We start from the raw sequence: 25,031 nt of genomic DNA, 5'->3' as shown, positions 1-25,031 counted from the left end.
GGGGTGCACAGAGTTGATCCGGGCGATCGTTTACAAGACTGTTCACGTGTATGTCACGAAAAATACAAAGGAGAATCAACACTTTTCATAATAGACGACTGCAGTGCGAGTAAAATACTTACCAAAAAGAAAGATATGCTTCAATATTTAGCATTCTCCGGAAGACATACTCAGCATAGCGTTTGGGTACTTACTCAAAAATACAACTCTGTCCTGAAAGATCTCAGAGAGCAGACTTCTGCAGTTGCTATAGATATAAGGCTGTTGCTGATGCATTAGGTAACTGATTTTATATTCCGCTCGACTTAGTCACATGCCCTTTTATCAAGCATCCCTAGGCGATCGAATACGAACTCCCTTTTAATGACTACAGCAGAGTAATCAAAGCTGCTGAAGATGCTACTAGCTATTCTAGGGGTCTGGGGTTTGTTGTATTCCAAACCGAGTAAATCAATCAATTCAGCTTTTCTCAATGGAGAATATCCATGTTTTGCCAAAGACCTCAACTCTCTGACAAAAACCATAGTCACTTAATGGTAAGGCTCAAATTTAATAATGCTGATGTATACTCTCAAAATATTGAAGCAAGACCAATTAAAGACTATTATATGATATGATAATATACACTATGGGTTTATATCCGGTGCTCGATGAAGCATCTGAAAAGATGGATACTGTTGATGGATTTCAATTACATCAAATAAGCGACATAAAACATCTAATAGAGAAGGAGATGGAGATGAGACTTGGATTGTATAAAAAGTATCGCAGAGCTGTGAATGCTCTCAGCAGAGTTGACACTGTGCTTGTAACAGCTGGCATGGGACTCAGTGTAGCCGGTGTTGGTTTATTATCAACTATAATCGCCGCGCCTATAGTACTTGGCATGGAAATAGCTGCCAGAGTCTCAGGACTGGCAGGTATAGCAATAAAATTCATTTCTCGTAAGTTGCAAAAGAAAGCATCAAAACACGATAATATTCGGATACTTGCCAATGCAAAGATGAACAGCATTGAGGACCATATTTCAACAGCAATGGCTGATTGTAAGATATCCGAGGAGGAGTTTCGTTAAGTGCTGTCAGAACTAACCAAATACAACGTAATGAAGCAGGAGATTCGATCCAATTCTCATAAGACCAGTGGTATTAGCGAAGACAAGAAAAAAAGTTCATAGAACAGGGGGACTCTGGCAAGTGTGGGTTCGAATCCCAGACGGGACTCAACCCAAAAAAGTACTAGAATCTGTACTTTACTACGAAAGTGTTATCCCAAATATGACATTGTTAGATTAAAAATAGATTGCTTGATCACGTTGGATCACCTTTAAACGAATGCTTACATAAGTATATAATAATGGAGCCAATCAAATGGTGAGAATTACCACAGGGTTTATATTATATCAGTGATGTCAAACCAACCAAATATGGTCATCAATTGTTTCTTTCCAATTTCGAAAATGAGTATATAGTCTGGTCTCCTTGTAAAATGAACGAAGAACTTAGTAAAAATGTTGAATATCACTTTGTTCAAAATAATGGTATGCGTATGAGTGGAAATAATAGAGAATATTTCCATTACAATTTAGTTTAATCTCATGACGATCGTTGAATATCATCATTATTTTGGCATAAAAAATTCCCTCTGTAGTAGCAGTAAAGGGATATATACTGAACCAAATTAAAAACTTCACAATCCAAAAATTTTAACATGTTGACCAGTTATCATTGTGGGCCCTTATTGTTTATTTAAACAGTAATGGCCACGTGTTGTCTTCAGATAACACCCGTTTTTGTGCAGGTGAATCGATCAAAACCATGTGCACAGCACTATAGTGGCAAAAGTGTTTTTTCACGTGCAGCTGGTCACGTGGTCATAATACCGCACGTGTTTTTAGCCATACTTGTTTGCAGTCATTGACAAAAAAAGAAAAACACAAGAAAACAAAAGTCTTTACAGCCATTTGTCCGCCATGCCATCAGCATGTTGCAGACGAGAACATCCGTAGCTGAAGATACAAGAACAATGGGTTGTAGTCAACGGACTGTTTATGATTTACAGATGCGTCTACAGCAAACGGGTACGATCGGTGATCGCCCTCGGCCAGGTCGACCACGTGTGACGTCACATGCAGAGGATCGCCAGATTGTCTTACGTCACCTCCGTAACTGATTTTTGATAGCTACATCAACCAGAAATGAACTGTTATGGGGTAGACTGAGTGCGCAAACTGTTCAAAACCGTCTGAGAACTGCTCACCTTCATGCACGACGGCCATACTGAGGGCCAAATCTGACTCAATTACACAGACATCAACGTCAATTGTGGGCACAGCGACACTTACGATGGACTCAGAGGAATTGGAATCAAGTCATCTTCAGTGATGAATCCCGATTTAATCTTCGATTTGCTGATGGTAGGGCGAGGGTGTGGAGGCGCCGTCATGAACGTTGCGCCCACTGTTGTGTACAGGAAGTTGACATATTTCGAGGTGGAAGTGTCATGGTGTGGGGTGCTTTCTGTGGCAATGTGACCCCACACAGCAATTTTGACAAGGAATTTCCTTCAGAATGCGGGAGTTAACGTCATGGAGTGGCCGTAAAGGTCTCCTGACCTCAATCCCATCGAACATGTCTGGGATGCTCTTGGCAGAAGTCTGCGCACTCTCCAGAACCAGCCACAGAACTTGCAAGTTCTTGGCACCATTTTGCAGCAACAATGGTGTCGTCTTCCCAATTATGTGTTCACAAGCATCACAAGTTCCATGCGGAGGCGTTGTGCGGCAGTTGTCAACGCACATGATGGCCATACATGCTACTGAACTTGTGTGCAATCAGATTCTCGTGCTTGGGACTTATGATTTAAACTGTTGATGTTATTACCGAATACCTTAGGTGCTTGGAACAAATTATGGTTATCACCGTTAATTAAAATCCTTCTTTGGACATTTATGATTAAAAATTACCTTTTCTGATACATTTGTCCGTTGTATATCATATATGGGATTTTTTTTTTAAAATGTGAAGTTTTTAATTTGACTCAGTATAAATATGGCTCCCGTGGAAGTGAGCCAGAATCACCATTACCTATACTACTCGCTTGATTACGGCGGGGGACGGCAGAAATGGGCTTTCCACATTATACCCATGTGGGGAATCGAACCAGGGTCGGCGGCATGACGAGCAAACCCTTTAACAACTTTGCTACCCCACTGCCACTATGGAAAATAGTACAGATCGGGTGTCACTCAGCTCGATTCTAACAAGTATTGTACTACCAACAAAAATAAAGGTTAATTATTTGAATATAGACTTCGTTTAGTTGCACAATACTGTGGGGTTGCATCTGAACGTAAGATCTAATGGCAATGAACTTTCACATCATGCATGAATATCGCCTGATGCACGTTCACACAGGAGCCAAAATGTAAGACTCACAGTCACCAATACAACTGAACTGGGCACACGCTTAAAAATGCTTCCAGGAACACATCAAGGAACATACAAAAAGGCGAGAGAGTGGCAGGCCTAAAAGATACGATGTAAAGATCGAAGATGAGACAAGATCGTCTCAGTACGTGTATACATTATTTGCACTACGCAATAAATATATTCTGCTCCTGTTTTCAAACGAGAATTCCATGCAATAACAGGAAGGTGAATATACCGTAAAAACAGGCTATCTGTGTCCCCGTTAAAGCAAGGTGTCCTCTGAAGGGTGTGACCCTGACAACTATTAAGGTGGGATAGGCATTGCACCATGTTTACAGACGAATCAAGAATTTGACTCCGATTTTTAACTGCGAGATAATAATACCAGAACACTTCCTGCCCTGTCACCGATTACCTCCGACGAGAAGGCTTATATTAATCTACACTCCCGATTTTCTTTTTAGACATTTATCGTCATTACAACTTTATGTTTGTCAGTAGTAGTATATAAAAAAAGATGTCTTCATTCCATAAAGCAGAGATTGAGAAGGCCCTGTCACCCGACTATGACATCCAGGTGGAGTTTGTCTTCAGACCACAGGGCTTTCGACGGTATGTGAGGATCAGTTAGGTTCCCCAGGTACACTGACTCACTCTCGGGAGCAGCTCTGTATGAGAGGACTAGTTTTAAAAGTTTGTGGAATATTGTAGGCAAATGTGATCTTGTAATTTGGTCATAGTTATGATTCTTGCCACACTGTTTGTACTCCATGGAGATGGCTGATGAACAAGAAGGAACCACTTAGCGATTAATTACAATATTCCAGTCTTGATGATACATGTGAGAGGTCCGATAGTTAATTGGTTTCTATGTCCAGGACTGTTTCCCATATTCGGCAGATGAATTTTAGCTGCTCTTGAGAAGCTTAGGGCTTGTTGCTCCGTTGACATGGTCTTGGTGAAGATAACACCAAGATTCTTCACTCTGTCAGATCACCTACACTTTGTGGCATACCACTTTGCTGAGGTGATGCCTGTAATGTAATTACTGCAGAACGGTTTGTTTACTGTACTGAGAGTCTATGGACTTTATGTTATTAAAACATTATGTAGCTTCTTTTTTAACTTGTACCACCTTTTGAATGACACATATGTTAATAAATACACACATTGAAAGTTGATTGTTATTCTTTGTTGTTGTTGAACACGGATTGAGTGAATATCTTACTGTATTGATAATCCTACAGCTATATCCGTTCACTGGTTTCACATAACCACAAGGATTTATGTCATTACATTTGGAAAACAAACAAAAATTTACCTGTTAACGAGAGATTTATTTCATTCAAACACGAAAATCAATTATCAGACAATGGCAGTAACAATGTAAATTGACAGATTATTGATCAGTGTCTGTATCATCATCAACATCTGACTTTTCATGCTCTAGATCTTCAGCCTCAGAAAGATCTACATGAGATAAAATGTCTTTCACAATATGTTTCATCCACTGGTTGATTTTAGTGGCGAGTTCCTTGGGATCTGCATCAGGGTCCAATGCCCACACTTTCTCCAGAATAGGTTTGAAAAGGGGTCCATACCCAAAGTTAGCGGTCATATCTGATAGCTTTTGAGAGTCGATCTAGGAAAGTTGATTCCCAGCATTTCTTGAGCTTGTTTTCACTCCATCTCTCACTTTTTCCTTGATCTTCATACTCTTCTCTTGACTTAAAGACATCATCTTGACAGTAGTTTAGTGTTTGTTCCCACATGTATTCTAGGCCTCTAATCTCCCTCTCTTTATCTGTGTCAGTGACTTTGGGGGATGCTACAGTAGATAGGACATTACTATTGTCATGAGCTTCATCCATTCTATCAACTTTAGCTCTTTTCCTCAAAGGTTCCCCACCATTCTCAGGGCACCATGATCTGACATGAGGCTGGAGGTGATGATTATTTACAAACACAATACCATTCTCGTCACAGGAAGGCATTGTTGTATCACTAGTGTCGTCCTCTGATTCACTGTCCAGTGGAGCGACTTCTTCCGAGATGTGGTCTATTCTTGGGATTGGCTTCAAATGATACTGGTTGACAGGCTGCTCCTCTTTTATAGGCTGTGGTGTGTTGGCTGCTTCAAGTACATGAGGTTGTTCTTCCTGATTCCAATGTAGAAGGATGCAGGTCGATTGTCAGATTGCCATAGGGTTTTTCAACAGCTTCTTTATACGCTGACATAAAGTGGTCAGTATTGTTTGGATAGATGTGCCTGGCAAACATGTTGACTTGATGTCTGTCCACAGGGGAATTAAAGAGAGTCACATAATGAGAATTCAAAGCAATGTCACGTGATTCCTTGCCTCTTGGAAACAGATTTTGCAACAATAGGAAGATAATGACATTCTTATGGTGAAAGGTTCGGGTGAACAGTTCTGCGATGCGTTTATCATCTTTAGCCTCTGACATGAGTGAGTGAGTGAGTGAGTTGGGTTTAACGCCGCTTTTAACATTATTCCAGTTATATCTTGACGTGGCAGCTTAATGTGGGAGGAAAGCTCGAAGTGATGCAGGTCTTAGACGTTTACCACTTCGGTGAAACCCATGAGCATGGGTATGGTGCTGACAAACCTAGAAACATAATCGGGGCGAACTGGGATTCGAACCCACAATCATAGGTTTCTGGCATGCCCAAGGGACGCAACTCTGCACAGCGAATCGCGGCGCCTTAGACGACTGGGCCACCCGTGCCCCCATAGCCTCTGACATGAGGTCATCCAGTACAATCACATTGTTATTCCGAGCATCCAGATAGTTATCCTCATGCAGGTTGTAAGGAATTCCCTTCACAAACGTCACATAAGGTAACTGTCCACTGATCATCTAATACAGAGGCTGCCACTCCGTATAACACCAGATAATGTTATTGGGTACTGGTTTGATGCGACTTGCCACTTCCACTTGGACCCACCACCACGGCATTGGATGGAATGGTAAACTTGAACTGTTCTGCGTCCTTAGGAGGTGGTGGTGGTGGTGGAGTAAATTGTGGTGGTGGTGGTGGTGGAGTAAATTGTGGTGGTGGGGGGGTGGTGGTGGTGGTAGTGAATGCTTATTCCTTCTATGTCTCAGCATAGCATCTTTCCTAGAAAACGGTTTCTCATAATCAGGACAAGATGTGGACTCCATGACGTGTAAATGAACATTTTCTCAAGAGGAATATTCTTATATACTCTGAAGATTAGTCTCTGTGATCCAACTGTTAAACTTTTTCGGATAGCCCGTCCAATTCACAAACACCTCTTTTACCATCAGCTCACTTCCTCGTCTTCAAAACCTTCTCCACTCCCCACACAGTGTCTGCAGTCTTGTCTACTCTCTGTAGTTCATTTGCATAGAAACTGCCTTGGACCGGATTGTCTGCCATATCTTTCAACTGATAGATGGCTAAACCATCTCTGTAGTATCGCCTCCTAATAATAAAGATTTCCTTTAGTCCATTTTTCTTGATAGTCTCTTTGAAATGTATGTAAACTTTAAACTTGAAGGGTTTCTTCATTGACTTCTGTGTGATTTCAACTTTCGATTTTACTGGTCTTGTCAAAGTATCAATATATTGTTCTTTCCATACCAGAGCTTCATCAGTTTGATTAATATCTGAGAGTGATAGTTCATTCAATGATCTGTGAGGTCTGTGGTTATAATCCCGGACGAGGTCTTGTAAAATATTCAAATAATGATACGTTTGTTTGAATGTGAAATATATATACATTGTTGTCTTTAGGGTCTGTATTGCTCTCTCAGCATAAGAAGCCTTTGTTTCATTCTGTGTGACATAGTAAGTGATGCCCTTGTTTCTTAAAAAAGACCTCACTATCAAATTCTCGCCCTTTGTTTGATCGTATAATTTGTGGCAAAGTAGCATGGGAAAAAATCTTCTTCATGGCCTTAATGACAGCACCTGGTGTTTTATTTTGACGGGTTCCACATACAGAAACTGTGTAAATACATTGATAGCTATGTGGAAGTATTTCCCACTGTCATTTTTCGAGGCTATATTAGATACATCAGCTAAGTCGATATCCCATCGAGTTTTGAGGCCTGAAGCCACCACTCTGTTCCGCTTGAACTTGTATCTTAAAGGTCGCTGTAGCGAATAGTCGTCTTGGGAAACTAGCCACTTCTTTATGTGATGCAAACTGATATCAAATTTACCTTCCCTTTTCACAATGTGATATAACTTAGCAGGGCCAGAAAAGGAAGCTGGATGTTTGGTATTAATACTAATAAATACTAGACAAAAATGCTTTCCATCCATCAGCAGGCATGGTTACATGAGAACTGAAGCCTAAACAATATAAATAGAGCTTTAATATTTATCAACTGCATAGCCATTTATAAATACAGAGACGGGGCTTGGTTTCATTCAATAATATAAACGTGCTTGTATGTTTATGTTAACTCGTGGATACAGAGGAGTGCCTTCCTCAAAATTGTGTCTACACAACTGATTGCCTTCAGTGGACAAGGGTGTTATGTGACCTAGTTCATCACAGCATTTTGTTTACACAGCTGACAGACGATTGGCTGTATGACCTTGCTTTCACGCTCTCGACCGGTTTGAATGTACTTTACGGGCTATTTTTAGTGTGACGTCAATTAGATTGTCATGCCTCCGTGCTTTGGGTCAATGGGTGCAAAACGTCCCTGGGGCAGAACGCCTAATGTGCTTTCATCAATATATTGTCAGAGAGCCTTTGTTGAAATTCGCATAAAAACATGTCATCTCCCATGTTATGCAAAGTAACTTGCTTAGTGAGATAGGACTCGAAGCAAGCCAGAGCAGTAATAGTGATGCCGGTAAGCTCCTTGTTCGAAATTATAATAAGAGGTATCTTCTCTATAGTGTGACTACATCAAATTCCAAATTACAGAAGGTATATGTCCTAATAAAAAGATAATAATAAGAGATTGTAATACTCTCTACATAAAACTGATAGAAAGGTCATTATGATATTGTTTGTTGAGACTATTGTTCAGTTGTATTGTTTTGTCACAATGATAGACAACAAACCACTTCTTTGAGAATGAAAAGGTAAATTGATGAAATGGAATTGTGCTTATAATCTTATTTCGTTCCATAATAAAGTACCTTGTAAAACAGTGTTGTGAGAGAAAAGTAAAAATGGCTGTGGAAAACATTAGTTGCGAAAATAGTATATATATTATGAACTCTTTCTCAAAGGAGACAGCAAATGACCGATTAAAATTTAAATGCAAGAACTTTCAACGGATCACTTATATCAAATTGACATTCTGCTTTAAAAATGCGCGCTATAGACTGCAAGCAAGCAACACTTTACTGCAGAGATGGCGCCCCGGCTGAAGTCGATAAAGTTGAGGTAAAAGAACGCAAACGAAGGGTCCTGCTTATATTCCCACTGCTCGTAAACATACACGGACATTCTGTGCAGGATTAATTGTCTTGCCCAGTCTTGCTTGACAACGGAATAAGGGTCTATAACAAAAAGTCACTTTTACAGTATTAAAGAAGTTGTTATCCATCACCTGTGTCTCCTGTGTGTGCAGAATTGTTTTGTTGTTGTGTAGTTTGCAGTGAGTGTCCTGTTTTGAAGGTGGATGGCCTGCGTGTAGCTTTCATGGGCTGATGTGGTGATGTCAGGGTCTCTCTGATCTGGGGACCGCAATATGGTGACACGTTTTTGCTGATATCATCCATAGTTTGGTAATTGTACTCTGGCCAAGCTTGAACTGTCTTGCTACTTATGAATGCATCAGGTCTTGCTTTTCAGTTTCACAAGAAAAATATTTATGCATAATGTTCACAAATAGTAACTATTTAAGACATAAAAACGTCGTGTGACACATCTATAGCCATGTTTTACATTGGTCAGAACTATGTTATTCATATGAAGAATGAGTGAAAGGTACAGCCATGAAAGTTCTCTGTTGAAATGTGTTATATGATTACAGCAGTGTGATAAACTCATATAAGAGTACATAATACGGCAAGATGGGGGTCAATATTGACGTATTAAGGCTTACAATAGGAACATTCATTTGGCGAGACCCATGACCACGGACGATCCCATGCAACCCGGGAATAGGCTACACTGTGAACACAAAGTAAGCCTTCTACTGGCTGTGTTGACACTAACACTAAATTGTAGAGACTGGGGATATAGAAACAAACCAAAGCAAACGAATAGTCAGTCGAAAAAGGATGAAAACCCAGTTACCCAAATTACTGGTGACTTAGTATATGAAACACCCGAAGAGCAAGTAACATTAGCCAATGTCGCTAAAACGCCCAATGGAATAATTGACCGGAAACTCGAGTTGTTTACATCAGGCTTCAACGATAAGTCATTGCAACTTACTGATGAGGACATACAACTGACATCTGAACTCCATCGCAATGTGAAGATGAACAACACTGAATAACAGGAGTTATGAATCGTGGAAGGAAACTGAGGAGGGCCTGAGACATTTCACGAAAGAAGCACTGTAACTTGATTCATCTGAAAATATTAGAATATAGAAGGCACACATGATGACCATTATCTCACCACCGTCCAGTTACTGTGTCATTTCTTTTCATTTGAAGACAACCATTCTGTCTTGCATGCAGCGAACCAGGTACTGAGAGGATGGTGCTTAATTATAGAGTTTCAGAGACCTTAGTACAGATAAGATGAAAACGTTTTGTTCACATGGAGAAGACAGGAGAAAAAGGCAGGCTTCCATATGTTAACTTTACTCAAGAACAAAAGTTCCTGTGACACCAATATTTTAGTGTATTTTTCAAACAAGTAAAGTTTGGTTTTCAATATTGTAGTACATGAATGGAATCAAGTCACAAAAACGCAACTACTTTAGAAAAAAGCATTCCATGCAAAAGTTGACTATTATGCAAGCCCCATGCATTTCACAACCAAAGAATGGGTATAAAAACAAGTGCGTTATTGGGATTCCATATGCATTGTTTAGCATTGTGCTGACAACAACCACTCAGAAAAACAACAACATTACCCAATTATTCAACATTACAAAATGCCACGCCTGTCCGAAAAAGAGCGTTTGCGAGCTATTGGTATGCTTGAGTCAACGTGATGTTGCAAGACAATTTAACGTCCATAGAAATACCATTTGGTGTTCATGGCAACGTTGGCAACAGACGAATGCAGTCAGAGACCATCCTCGGAGTGGCAGGCCACGTGTAACCAATAATCAACAAGACAACTGGATTTGAACAACGCACCTACGAAATCGATTCCAGCCAGCAACAGTGACTGCAAGAAGCATCCTTTGCCTTCGACGAATATCTTCACAAACAGTACGTCGTCGCCTCAGATGTGCAGGGATTGTCGCCAGAAGACCCGCCAGACGTCCCATTTTATAGGAAACCACCGTCAAGAACGTCTACAGTGGTGCAGACAGCGACTACGTTGGACGGCCATGCAGTGGGGACAAGTTCTATTCACACTTGTTTTCACCTCAGCCACAGTGATGGACGGATTCGAGTGTACCGACGTCGAGGTGAACGTTACGTCAATCATTGTGTTATGGAAGAAGATGGGTTCGGGGGTATGGGTGGGTTTACAGCAAGACGGAGGACCCGTTTGATAGTGGTAGAGGGAAATCTCAATGGACAGCACTACAGCGACGAGATCATCGGCCCTGTTGTTCTACCGTTTTTGCGTCGTCATGGCCCAGGCATTACCTTTCAACATGACAACGCCCGGCCTCATATTGCTCGACTTGTTCAGGATTCTGTCAACAATAAAACGTGAAAGTCATCCCCTGGCCGGATCGCTCCCCTAATCTCTCACCAATCGAGCACATGTGGGATAAGATTGGTCGGCGCCTTCGACGTCACCCACAGACACTCCAGAACTTCGAAACATGCCCCAGGCGATATGGACAGATATCCCACAGGACTTTGAGCGACGCCTGGTCCATTCCATGAGACGAAGATGTGTTGCTTGCATCGCAGCCAGATGTGGACACACACGCTATTGATTTGTAAATTGCCATTTTGGCATGTTCATGTTTTTTGTTATGAAATCACGCATTTTCTGAAGTCAGTGTGGCACATTACACCATTTGAACACTTACAGGAGTCTTTTATCTGTTGCAAACCGAAATTGTTTCAGATTTGGTAAAAAACATAACTTTGCATTAAATCTTATTCAATGTCACAGGAACTTTTGTTGTTCAGTTTATAAGATTATTGATAGGTTGATCATCTCCTATGACTAAGACGAGGATGACATTGTGAAAACCGGACAACAAAAGAAGAGAACTACAAAGAATAGAAGAGTCGATTCTGGTTAGGAAAGTGGTCATCTCAATGTGATGCACTGACTAGCATATGTACAGTACATGGAACGTACACTGACTTCCACCTAAGTTGTCATTTGTTGCCGTGGTTACTTTATTACTTATCATATTGTGTTTGGCGAAACATTGGTGCCTTAACAATGACATTATAAATACAATACAATGCATATGAGTGCCATGTGTGTGTGACACAAAGAGAGAGTCATGGCGGTAGTGTGCTCTCCTTCAGCTTTTGTATTACAGGGTATAGAGCAATGGGAAAGTTGTTTGGTTGTTTTAAAATAAAGAATAATGGTTAAAAAGCATTAACATTTTATTGGATGTGTCTACATACATCCAGAAAGATCCCCCAGATACACCAAAGCAGATGACAATGGTATTGACATTCTTGAGCAGAAGCTATTACATATTTACTATGGTGATTGGTAAAAATGTATTTTGAGTGGAGACTTCAATGCCCGAACCAGAACTTTAGATGACTTCATTCTAGAAGCTAGTTCCCATTATCTCCCTAAAGAAGTATATGTCTGATTTGTTTACTCTTGAACGATCTACATGTGATAATATTAATGAACTGTTATAGATACTCACTGATTGGCTTTGCAAAGTGTTTAACGTGAATACTATAAGTGAAAGAAACATCTTGTATTCCAAGTAATTATAACATCACGGCATACTCGGTACACGCGTTGTGGAGGAGTTTTTAGTGAGATGTTTACCAAAATAGTCTACTTAAAAGTATGCCTATTGTGTGTAGTAAGAAATATCAATAAGGAGTAAAATTTGTAAGATTGTGCATGCTTTAACTCTAACTTGTGTGCCAAGATACACACTTTGTGGTGCTGATATAACAAACTATCATAAATAATATGGCTTTGGAATAAATTCATAAATTCCTTATAGTTTCAAAGTTAGCAATCATACTTATGGAATACATTCTAAATTGTTTAAGAGACTCTTTTAATATCCTATTTAAAACCATTTTTCAATAAGATTGTGGACACTGTTGTATATGAGTGAGTGAGTATGGTTTTACGCCACTTTAGCAATATTCCAGCAATATCAGGGCGGGAATCAAACCCGGGTCTTCGGCGTTACGACCGAACGCTTTAATATTAGGCTACCCGACCGCCCCTATTGTATATGAAAAAGGGAGAAAGTTCTATGGATATACAGCTATTTCATTTCTTTGTAGATACTAACACTGTTATCAAACAAGTGATAACAGAAATGTAAAGTAGGTAGGTTTTATACATGTATATCATTGGTGTTTATACAAGGTTGAATGATGAAAGATTGATGTCAAAAACCTTCCAACTTCACATTTCTGTACATAACTTGCTATCATATTTATGTTTTGGTTAGTCAAGAGCCTCATCTTCCAAATGGAATTCTTTTTTCCCATCATATTTCAGACTGGACACGAGTGACACCATGTTGTTAGACATACGTATTCGAAAAAGCTGTCATAATGAATGTCCAGGTGTATTCATGGGATGAATGTCGATGTAAGGAGTTCTGTTATAGATTGTATTCTGACAGTTGCAGGCAAGACATGATATGTGCAATTGACATGATAAGTTGAAACTTATGAAGAAGTATTTCCAAGCTTGTGTTACAAGCTGCCTAAATATTTAAGTGGAATGCTTGATCTTCTTGGAGATGCTTCACGGGAAAATCGTATAATATAGAATGGCATAATAGTTAAAAAGGGGCCCCGGTGAGCAATTCGAAGGTACAGAAAGTGTAAAGTTCAACTTCATTAATCATTTTTGACGATCTTCGCAATAGAAAGACAATCACTGGATATACCCGTTACTTCACTGAAGAAAAAGCAGCTTCATATCTTAGAGAGATCACTTGATAACAGTCATTTACTTTAAAAGCAAGTGAAAATCATACACATGTCACTTCCGGTTCCGGTGGTGCGCGCGCATCCTAGATGGCGGCACTTCCGGTTCCGGTGGCGTGCGCCTCCAAGATAGCGACATGTCCGGTTCCAGGAGGCATGCGCACCTCCAAGAGGGCGGCACATCCGGTTCCGGGGAGGAGGCCATAAGAATCGCACATAAGAGCCTCCTCTTTCATTTTTTCTCTTTTTTTTTAAAAAAGAGCAGTGGTGGTGGAGGGAGGAGGAGGGAGGATGGAGGAGGGAGGATGGGGGAGGGAGGGAGGGAGTTCGTCTGTAAACTCACCCAACGAATGGCCCAGCTCTGAATTCGTGTCGTGGGGTCGATGAATGTAAATGATGCTGTCCATGTCAAAGTGAAAGACCCTGCGACCAACCAGGGCGAGGGTCTCGTACAGATTGAGACGTGTTTGTGCGGTGACCCAAGCAGCTATGGCAACATTGAAATGAGAATGATGGGTTTGGAATTCTTCCTTTGGAATTTCTCACCATTTGTTCGTTGACGTCGGTGACATCCTAGATGGTATTTTGTTCATCTCTCCACAAAGTAAAGTACTGCGCAGGGTCGTTCATATAGACGTTCTGACTATAGTCTAACCGTTGTCCGAATGCCTTCTTTGTCAAAGATCTCCTGTATGTAAGCATCGTGATCGGTACATCCCTCGGGGTATAGCTCACTTCGAGCTTCTCCTTGATATGACAGTTGATAAAGGAGTCAAAGAGTCCTTCTTGCTGGGTGTCGGGGGCAAGCTGTGTAAAGGTGTTGAAATGCCAAACGTCGAAGATCTAAAGCACCTTGTAGCCATACTTCTTCACGGCTTCATGGAGTTCTACGCTGGCGTACGTTCCCACCCAAGACCTCTCTTCGTCCTTGTGCTTGCAGGGTGAGTCTGACCGGGTATCGGCACACATGCGGCACAAAGGACAGAGCAGTTTACTACCCAAATTGTAGGGTAGGAGCGGATGGTAGAGTCGTTTGGGGTGTAGGACACGACATTGGATAAGTCCTTTCAGCTCAAACAACGTGTCCACAGGTGGTTGATGGAAAAGGGTCGGGTGTCCCGTGGGAAACGCTCCGGTCTTACAAATGTAAGGATAAAGTGAACAGATATCGATATACTTCATGGGTTCACCTCCTTGGGTTTCGTAGCATAATCGAGTGGCATTGGTTAATCCTCCATAGAAGGGGTTGCAAGGATTGAGCGGACAAGGTAAGTGGATACAGTGGGGTCCCTACAAGAAAGCACACAAAGCAGAACCCTCCTGTTTCCTTTTTTTAAACTCGCATTCCCACAGGGTGACGACCCGTTTCACCCCAGAGTGTTGGTTCAAGAGAATCAGGTGGTAGCGGGTGTCGGTATAACATGCTCCCATCGACGTGCCCAGTATGGGATGAGGTTCTCCACTCTCGGTCTTGTGACATTTCTGACACCCATGCCAGAAGCACCTCAGCAATTCGTAGATGGTGCCTGTCCCTGGATCGTAGCCATCCACACTGTACTGATGTTTACCCTCTCCACACGTGAACTCTTTTTCACCTCCATTCCTGTTGTGCTGGAGTTACAGATCGGGGTCAGTCTCCATTAGATAACTTAACCAGTTCATACAGCCTTGGGAGTAGTTGGTAGCCTTGAGTTGGAAGAATGGCTATGGTATCAAGTTTCAGATCGGGTTTTCGGAAGGATTTCATGGTGAACGAAGCAGCTGTCATCACCTCTACAAAGGGATCAATGCGAACCGTCCTGATGGCGTTCTGTCGGAAATCAGTGCATCCATTTCTCAAAATGTCGACATCACTCTGACGGTAGGCTAAGAGTTCTTCTTGCAAGTCAAACAAGGCTCCTTCTTGACTTTTCTTGGTATGCCATTGGAGGAAGGCAGTGCATTCCGTGGGAGACATGCCATTGGGATCGTACATGACGGCTGGTGGATAGGGACCTCTGTAGGTCTGGTTGGCTTCGGTTTTGCAAAAGTGTGGAAAATACACTTTCTTCAGTTCATTCAGTCCAAAGGTTTTTGGAAATGCTTTCAGCGGGTAGGGTAAGTGCAGATCATAGGATCGTGCAATTACATAAATGAGCTCCTCCTTCTCGGGCGGGTGGACAGAGGTGGTGTTCTTGTTCTTCGTCTTCTTCGTCGTCTCCCCCTACTGCTTTAACGGGGTGGCCGCGTCGGCCTCCATGGCATCCTCCCCCTGTACCTTCTCCTCGTCCTCCTCCTGGGGTCATGAACGTCGCTGACGTTTTGTCAGGGGATGGCCTTAGGGGGTTCCATCTGTTTTCTTTTGCGTGTGCTGCACTCCTCCTCCTCCTCTTGGTTCTTCTTCTTGGGTTTTTCGGCCAGGGTCGTCAACCAAACACACACATCACGTTGCATGGTGGGACCTCGACGCACGACCCTCCGGCTGGGACCATAACCTTCTTCTCTCCATGGACGGTATTTGCACAACTCTTTTGTTGCTTCACCGATGCATCTTCCACATCCTAACTGCACCACGCACCCAAATTTGGGATGTGCTCCCCCGTGTCTTGCATGCATTCAAAATCATGGAAGACATATTTGACGTTGTCTCGTCGGTTTGGGTTGCAGCATTCTTCCTCTTCTCCCTCTTCCCTCCCCTCCTCTTCTTCACCGTGGGCTTCACAGAGGGGAGTCATTTAACAGCGGTGGTCTGGGGTCATGGGTTCTCAACAAACTAAGCAGGGATGTCTTTCATCTGAGCAATTGTGATGAGCCATTGGGGTCGCCAAGACGCGGACAAGATGAAAATAGGTCAGGCACCTGTGAATCTATTGACAGGCGCTGGGTTTTCCCTCTGACGGTGACTGGAGATGTTGGGTGTAACACTGTTGATTTGGGAACCAGCATTGACATGTCAAGCAAGGGATTCCGTGCTCCTCCTTTGCCCCCCAATAGCTGAAGTGGAGGCAGCGGTTGCAGCGGTATTGCTTGGTGCAGGGATGGTGATCTGTTCTCGTCAGTCTCTTTCTCTGGGTTTCCTATTCTTGGGTCAGAGGGTTGGGCTTCTGGGCATAATGCTGTGCCACCACAAGGGCCCTTGCCAAACAGCATTGACCTTCATTCTTAATTCGTACAATACCCTTTTTGCATTCTAAAAATGCTTCAAGTCCAACAATGGTTTTCAGACAGCCACTGCCTGATCCTAGCCGGTCGGGATCTGTACTAAGGTCACAACCATGGTGGCATCGACGTTCAGGCCTTTGTTGGACTGTTGGTCTTTTTCCACGATATGTAAGATATCTACCCCATGGAGATCTCCAAATCAACAAAAGGGAATCCGTTTGGGAGTGTTCAAAGCGGGGTGATCGAGACCAATACGATCTCCCTTCTAGCCTGACATCTGTTGATAGAAGTCATCGATCACCCTGTCAAATAAAGATGGTAGTTCTATAGGAACGCGGTCTTGTGGTACGGTTTCCAAGTAGTCTGGGTTGAATGTTATACGATACCTATGGTTAGCAGTTCTTTACCGTCTGGATCGTGTCGTGTCTTTCCTCTCCAAACGGTATGCATCATTCTGCTTGCTCGTCATGATGGCAATGAGTGCCTGATGAACGTCTGCTCTCCTTGATTTATAGACAAACCTTCCCCAAAACAGGATCGAAATCTGACCAATCAGAGGGTCGAGTTTTCGACCCATCAGAAGACAGCACCCGAGCCAAGTTGTGCTTTCTCTCCCATAGAAAGAAAATTCCTATGGAAAAGAAACACAAGTGTCGGGTCGTTTCAGAAAACCGAGGTGCAGGCCAGGCACTGGAACGGACCAATCAGCATGCCGCGTTTTGGACCAATCAATGTGCAGCGATTTTCGATCCGGTTCTTCTCCTATAAAACAAGAGAGCAACCACTCGAGTGGGTCAGTGTCACTTGTGAAAAAAGAAGATCATCATCATCATCACATCGAGAATGGCAGAGACAAAGAAGAGCTGTACGAATAAGTGTGAGGGAGATGTGGTGACTGAGAGTGAAGATGCTTATGGATGCAGCAGTAAGTGTACCGATGTTTGTGATGGGATGTCGCCGCTCAGTATCACACCATCACCCTATAATCTACAATTTGAATGAAGGCTTGAATGGTGTAGCATGGCTGGCTGCCTAGGAGGACGTTTCCTGTGTTCCTGTTCCTGTTCCTGTTCCTGTTCCGGTTCACGTTCCAGTTCCCGTTTGTTTGCTGCTGTTGCTGTTACTGCTGTTGTTGTGGATGGTTCAGTCGGGTTCCGCTTCCTGTTTCCATCAAGCTTTTCTTTGCAGGGCACCCAGATGACATACCCAGATGGCACCAATTTTCTTGTGTGTGTGTACGTGTATGAGAGTGGCATCACGTTTGCATGGAGACACGAGTAAAACACCACGTATGTCTATCGATCTCTCTCTATGCTTATCCAGCTGAATATGATAAATACTATTATTGATAAACGTCTGTTTGAAGACACACACATGACATCCACTACTTTGACTACCCTCAAACCAAAACAAAGAACCCACCTCCTCCTCCTCCTCCTCCTTCCTCCTCCTCCTCCTTCCTCCTCCTCCTTCCTCCTCCCCCGCCTCACTCCTCTCTCCTCTATCCTCCCTCCTCCTCCCTCCTCCACAACCACTTGGCCTCCTCCCGGTAACCGGATGTGCCGCCCTCTTGGATGCGCCCGCACAATCTGTTGGACATCTGTTACATTTCAAGTATGCCCTCAAGAGCAGAAGTGTACACATTGAACGTGAACCTATTTGTAAACTGATAGTAAGCACTTAATTTATGTCGGTCAATGGCCTTTCATAACATTTTAATTGGATCACCTGATCTAAGTTTGATGTACATTATACAGGGACCACCTGTCAAGAAGGAAAGTTCGGAGACACCTGTAGCTACTCCTGTCACTGTACTCCGACCTGTAACCAGACAACTGGAGTCTGCAACCGTGCATGTGATCCTGGATGGTTTGGTGGGAATGGGCAAACCTGTCAGAGAGGTGAGTTTTCTTGCCACAAGTGTGTGTGTTTGTGTGTGTGTTTGTGTGTGTGTGTGTGTGTGTGTGAGAGAGAGAGAGAGAGAGAGAGAGAGAGAGAGAGAGAGAGAGAGAGAGAGAGAGAGAGAGAGAGAGAGAGAGAGAGATGAAATGGAAGGCACCTTATTGCTTCCATGACACCTGAACGCTTGGCACCTTCGTTACCCTCCCGGAATAAAAAACTCCTCTGAGAGGAGCCTGCTTGCAGACGTTGATTCAGGGACTTCCAGGACATACATGTTGTTTTGTTTTTTTTTTGCAAATGTCACTGATCCAGCAAGATCAAATTCCTAGGAAGTTTAAATAGTTACTTTTCCCTCATATAAAATACAACGTTAAAGTTAATTAAACGTTTTTATTTAAGGGAACGTTGCCTACAGTAAGACAGCAACTTCGTCCGCAACTGACTATGCACGTAACGGCTGGACTGCAGACAAAGCTGTTGATGGGAACCGGGACCAGTATGTGCACGGAAACTCCTGTTTTCACTCTCATTCTGCGGACACTACTGAACCATTTTGATTACACAGCCGGATCCCGAGATCCCGAGTGTTAGTCAGTGATTCAAAGCACGGCGCTAATTGACTTTTTATAGTTTTATTATAGTCGTCCAGTGCACAACAATACGCTTGAATTACCATAAGTTGAAGATGTTCTTTAAATAAATCTTGAGTGTTGGTGTTGTCATGTTGTTAATGCGTATGCATAGACATTTTGGCATATATCAATATTCACGCGAAAACAGATTTGCTACCAGTTTCAGACTGGACTGTTAACAAAAGAAAGTTGTTATGGATTAACATTACATATTTAACGTGGGAATAAATAACATACCACACGTTTTTTTATTAGATACATGAACTTTCTATAACATTTGACCTCGCTTCCGCTCGATGAGATACCACAGAAAGTCCACTCATGTCGTAAAAATGGTATCTAACGAGAATGCGTGCAGTATTATCTACAGATCAAATATATGCTAGTTTAAAGGCAGTGCCTACGCACAGTTTACTGCTATGAGAAATTATCCATACCATAAATCTCGGCCTCACAGAGATTTAGCCGTATGCTGTGTGTGATGGTGAAGTATCTCCCTGTGCCGTCACACGTCACGTCGTACACGCTCTGGATTGTTTCATGGGTGTAAGAGGGGAAGGTGTAGCACGTGACGCCGGGTGTGGAGCTGCTTGAGTTACTCAGTGTGAGGACAGCAGTTCCGATCAATTGAGCATCTAAAACATGCAATGAAAGAAATGATTTACTGACACAGGATGACAATGTGCTTTTGAAGAATGACATATAGCTAATCACACGACACTTGTTAGAATGCAGTTCACTTATCATCTTGCTGCTGAAACGTGTGAACGTCAAATAAGATCATGTGACCGTATTCAGTTGAACGTTTCCAGAAACAGGTTGTTCCAGATCGGCGTGTACTAAAATGTTTTGAGTGGCGACATAATATCCTGCAAAATCAATTAACGCTGTCTGAACTGATACATACATCCTATCCGGTTGTATATCCTGACGTCATGTATCCTGTACTGCTGGCCAAGGTCCACTGTCCACATAGCTTTAGAGTCCGCAGAATGAGAGTGAAAACAGGAGTTTCCGTGCACATACTGGTCCCGGTTCCCATCAACAGCTTTGTCTGCAGTCCAGCCGTTACGTGCATAGTCAGTTGCGGACGAAGTTGCTGTCTTATTGTAGGCAACGTTCCCTTAAATAAAAACGTTTAATTAACTTTAACGTTTTATTTTATATGAGGGAAAAGTAACTATTTAAACTTCCTAGGAATTTGATCTTGCTGGATCAGTGACATTTGAAAAAAAACAAAAAAACAACATGTTCCAGACATCCGGAAATTGTGAACGTTTGCAGGATATATCCCAAAGTACACTGTCTCACACTCTTGTTAAAGAATCAAAGGTCCAATTTCAAACCACATAAAATATCGAATTACAGCCTGGTTACTCGGTGACGGGCGAAGCTGCTGTCTTGAGGGCAACGTTTCCTTAAACCAATATAAGTATGAAGATAAATTAACTTTAATATTGTAATTCATATGAGGGAAAATCAATTGTTAAGGAAATTGATCTTGGTGTATCCAATAGATAAGTGATTTTTTAAAAAGAAATTTAAGAGTTACTGTTACAGACATGTGGAAATTGTGAATGTTCCAAAGGATATATTCCAAAGGAAAACTGTCTTAAACCTTTGTTAAAGAATCGAACCTCCAATTTCAAACCATTGTAACATCAATCACCCAAGTTATGGTGTCAGCAACCGTGTGGCTTTCAATCGACACAACTAGTGGTAAACTTTTAAAGGTTTGATATACAAACTACAGAAGGGGTAAATGTGGCATTAACTGATTGGATGAAAAAAATGGGATTGAAGGCTTTTGACATTTTACTGCATATTGTTACAAGGTGATTCCCCGTGTTGAGACATGAAGGTTAACCCAGAAATCAGCACAGGCAGAAAAAATCGCGAAATTAGTAAATAATCACACAAGATAATTGAATAATCAATCCTTTATATTGAAACATACAAGAGGCAGTTCAATGGGGCATATATTGGGCAATAAAAAACAGTTCCTATTATATGTTAATGCACTCACGAATAAAGTCACTGTCGAATGTCTTGAATGTGAAAATGGATCAAGAATTGTGTTGAGAGCTGTGGCAAGTAGACAGTGTTTTATTTTCAGATAGGTTACCCGTCGACACTTGGCAAGTATATACATAAGACGCAAGTCAGGTTGTAGAAGGTCAGGAAAAGACCTCGTCACGTTTTTATATGTATACATACAGTCTCCCAGAAACCATTACCTCGCGAAGATACTCACCTGAGGTGGTACGTATGTCCTGGAAGTCCCTGAATCAACGTCTGCAAGCAGGCTCCTCTCAGAGGAGTTCTATATTCCGGGAGGGTAACGAAGGTGCCAAGCGTTCAGGTGTCATGGAAGCAATAAGGTGCCTTCCATTTCATCTCTCTCTCTCTCTCTCTCTCTCTCTCTCTCTCTCTCTCTCTCTCTCTCTCTCTCTCTCTCTCTCTCTCACACACACACACACAAACACACACACACACACTTGTGGCAAGAAAACTCACCTCTCTGACAGGTTTGCCCATTCCCACCAAACCATCCAGGATCACATGCACGGTTGCAGACTCCAGTTGTCTGGTTACAGGTCGGAGTACAGTGACAGGAGTAGCTACAGGTGTCTCCGAACTTTCCTTCTTGACAGGTGGTCCCTGTATAATGTACATCAAACTTAGATCAGGTGATTCAATTAAAATGTTATGAAAGGCCATTGACCGACATAAATTAAGTGCTTACTATCAGTTTACAAATAGGTTCACGTTCAATGTGTACACTTCTGCTCTTGAGGGCATACTTGAAATGTAACAGATGTCCAACAGATTGTGCGGGCGCATCCAAGAGGGCGGCACATCCGGTTACCGGGAGGAGGCCAAGTGGTTGTGGAGGAGGGAGGAGGAGGGAGGATAGAGGAGGGAGGAGTGAGGCGGGGGAGGAGGAAGGAGGAGGAGGAAGGAGGAGGAGGAGGAGGAGGTGCGTTCTTTGTTTTGGTTTGAGGGTAGTCAAAGTAGTGGATGAAAGCGTTCTTTCAGGAGAGATGGGTGCCTTTGAAAAGGGCCGTTTGATCATGAAGAAGATTACTTCTCCATCCACATAGCTGCTGTGGTGCAAAGGCATGGATGGCCTGCCACCTGTCTCCTGACAGGAGCCTTAATGGTGTGACATAATCGCCTCATGTAAGTATCCTTGTGATGTGCTTCATGTCTCCCTGCAAACATACTGTCACGCGTGTATCCATGCAAACGTGGTGTCATGTGTGTGTCTTCAAACAGACGTTTATCAATAATAGTATTTATCATATTCAGCTGGATAAGCATAGAGAGAGATCGATAGACATACGTGGTGTTTTACTCGTGTCTCCATGCAAACGTGATGCCACTCTCGTACACGTACACACACACAAGAAAATTGGTGCCATCTGGGTATGTCATCTGGGTGCCCTGCAAAGAAAAGCTTGATGGAAACAGGAAGCGGAACCCGACTGAACCATCCACAACAACAGCAGTAACAGCAACAGCAGCAAACAAACGGGAACTGGAACGTGAACCGGAACAGGAACAGGAACAGGAACAGGAACACAGGAAACGTCCTCCTAGGCAGCCAGCCATGCTACACCATTCAAGCCTTCATTCAAATTGTAGATTATAGGGTGATGGTGTGATACTGAGCGGCGACATCCCATCACAAACATCGGTACACTTACTGCTGCATCCATAAGCATCTTCACTCTCAGTCACCACATCTCCCTCACACTTATTCGTACAGCTCTTCTTTGTCTCTGCCATTCTCGATGTGATGATGATGATGATCTTCTTTTTTCACAAGTGACACTGACCCACTCGAGTGGTTGCTCTCTTGTTTTATAGGAGAAGAACCGGATCGAAAATCGCTGCACATTGATTGGTCCAAAACGCGGCATGCTGATTGGTCCGTTCCAGTGCCTGGCCTGCACCTCGGTTTTCTGAAACGACCCGACACTTGTGTTTCTTTTCCATAGGAATTTTCTTTCTATGGGAGAGAAAGCACAACTTGGCTCGGGTGCTGTCTTCTGATGGGTCGAAAACCCAACCCTCTGATTGGTCAGATTTCGATCCTGTTTTGGGGAAGGTTTGTCTATAAATCAAGGAGAGCAGACGTTCATCAGGCACTCATTGCCATCATGACGAGCAAGCAGAATGATGCGTACCGTTTGGAGAGGAAAGACACGACACGATCCAGACGGTAAAGAACTGCTAACCATAGGTATCGTATAACATTCAACCCAGACTACTTGGAAACCGTACCACAAGACCGCGTTCCTATAGAACTACCATCTTTATTTGACAGGGTGATCGATGACTTCTATCAACAGATGTCAGGCTAGAAGGGAGATCGTATTGGTCTAGGTATCGATCACCCCGCTTTGAACACTCCAAACGGATTCCCTTTTGTTGATTTGGAGATCTCCATGGGGTAGATATCTTACATGTCGTGGAAAAAGACCAACAGTCCAACAAAGGCCTGAACGTCGATGCCACCATGGTTGTGACCTTAGTACAGATCCCGACCGGCTAGGATCAGGCAGTGGCTGTCTGAAAACCATTGTTGGACTTGAAGCATTTTTAGAATGCAAAAAGGGTATTGTACGAATTAAGAATGAAGGTCAATGCTGTTTGGCAAGGGCCCTTGTGGTGGCACAGCATTATGCCCAGAAGCCCAACCCTCTGACCCAAGAATAGGAAACCCAGAGAAAGAGACTGACGAGAACAGATCACCATCCCTGCACCAAGCAATACCGCTGCAACCGCTGCCTCCACTTCAGCTATTGGGGGGCAAAGGAGGAGCACGGAATCCCTTGCTTGACATGTCAATGCTGGTTCCCAAATCAACAGTGTTACACCCAACATCTCCAGTCACCGTCAGAGGGAAAACCCAGCGCCTGTCAATAGATTCACAGGTGCCTGACCTATTTTCATCGTGTCCGCGTCTTGGCGACCCCAATGGCTCATCACAATTGCTCAGATGAAAGACATCCCTGCTTAGTTTGTTGAGAACCCATGACCCCAGACCACCGCTGTTAAATGACTCCCCTCTGTGAAGCCCACGGTGAAGAAGAGGAGGGGAGGGAAGAGGGAGAAGAGGAAGAATGCTGCAACCCAAACCGACGAGACAACGTCAAATATGTCTTCCATGATTTTGAATGCATGCAAGACACGGGGGAGCACATCCCAAATTTGGGTGCGTGGTGCAGTTAGGATGTGGAAGATGCATCGGTGAAGCAACGAAAGAGTTGTGCAAATACTGTCCATGGAGAGAAGAAGGTTATGGTCCCAGCCGGAGGGTCGTGTGTCTACTTAGTGCAAGAGAAATCGGATGTGGCCAACCCAGTCACCAGACTTTAACACTATTGAACACATGTGGAACGAGCTGCAGATGTCCTTCACGATGGCCTGACAACTCTACAGGAACTTGGCAATGCCCTTACAGACGGGGAGGGCAATTTGCCTGTAACCATTCAGACACTTGTTAGGTATTAGACGACCGTTGTGCCAGGCTGTGATCGCATCACATGGATCATATACGCCTATGAAGAAGACGAGGATGACATTGTAAAAATCGGACAACAGAAGAGAATGGAAGAGCTGGTTCTGGATAGGAAAGTGGTCATGGTTCCAATTACTTGGACACATCTCAAGTAGCTAAAACCTATGCCATGACGAGCATAT

At 42.9% G+C, this 25,031-nt stretch overlaps 2 protein-coding genes across 2 annotated transcripts in view; one reads left to right on the top strand and one right to left on the bottom strand.

Annotated features, from left to right (window-relative positions):
• LOC139449818 (uncharacterized) overlaps positions 1 to 25,031 on the top strand; it is a 63,533-nt gene that overhangs the window by 11,232 nt on the left and 27,270 nt on the right. Inside the window, exons 2-3 of the mRNA XM_071231359.1 lie at positions 18,543 to 18,686; positions 19,087 to 19,143. Of these exons, the coding sequence (XP_071087460.1) occupies positions 18,543 to 18,686; positions 19,087 to 19,143 (201 nt within the window). The remainder of the gene's footprint in view (positions 1 to 18,542; positions 18,687 to 19,086; positions 19,144 to 25,031) is intronic.
• LOC139450212 (fucolectin-6-like) lies at positions 19,737 to 23,111 on the bottom strand. Its single transcript, XM_071231885.1, has 4 exons — positions 23,030 to 23,111; positions 21,837 to 21,980; positions 20,227 to 20,442; positions 19,737 to 19,954 (listed from the first exon to the last, which is right to left on the bottom strand). Exons 1-4 carry the CDS (start codon positions 23,109 to 23,111, stop codon positions 19,737 to 19,739), a joined length of 660 nt encoding a protein of 219 aa, XP_071087986.1.

Source organism: Haliotis cracherodii, unplaced genomic scaffold (assembly GCF_022045235.1).
Source record: "Haliotis cracherodii isolate W230 unplaced genomic scaffold, xgHalCrac1.p SCAF_8, whole genome shotgun sequence".
Classification (NCBI taxonomy): Eukaryota; Metazoa; Mollusca; class Gastropoda; order Lepetellida; family Haliotidae; genus Haliotis; species Haliotis cracherodii.
Note: the sequence above shows the minus strand (reverse complement) of the source record. Positions and strands in the feature narration are given on the sequence as shown.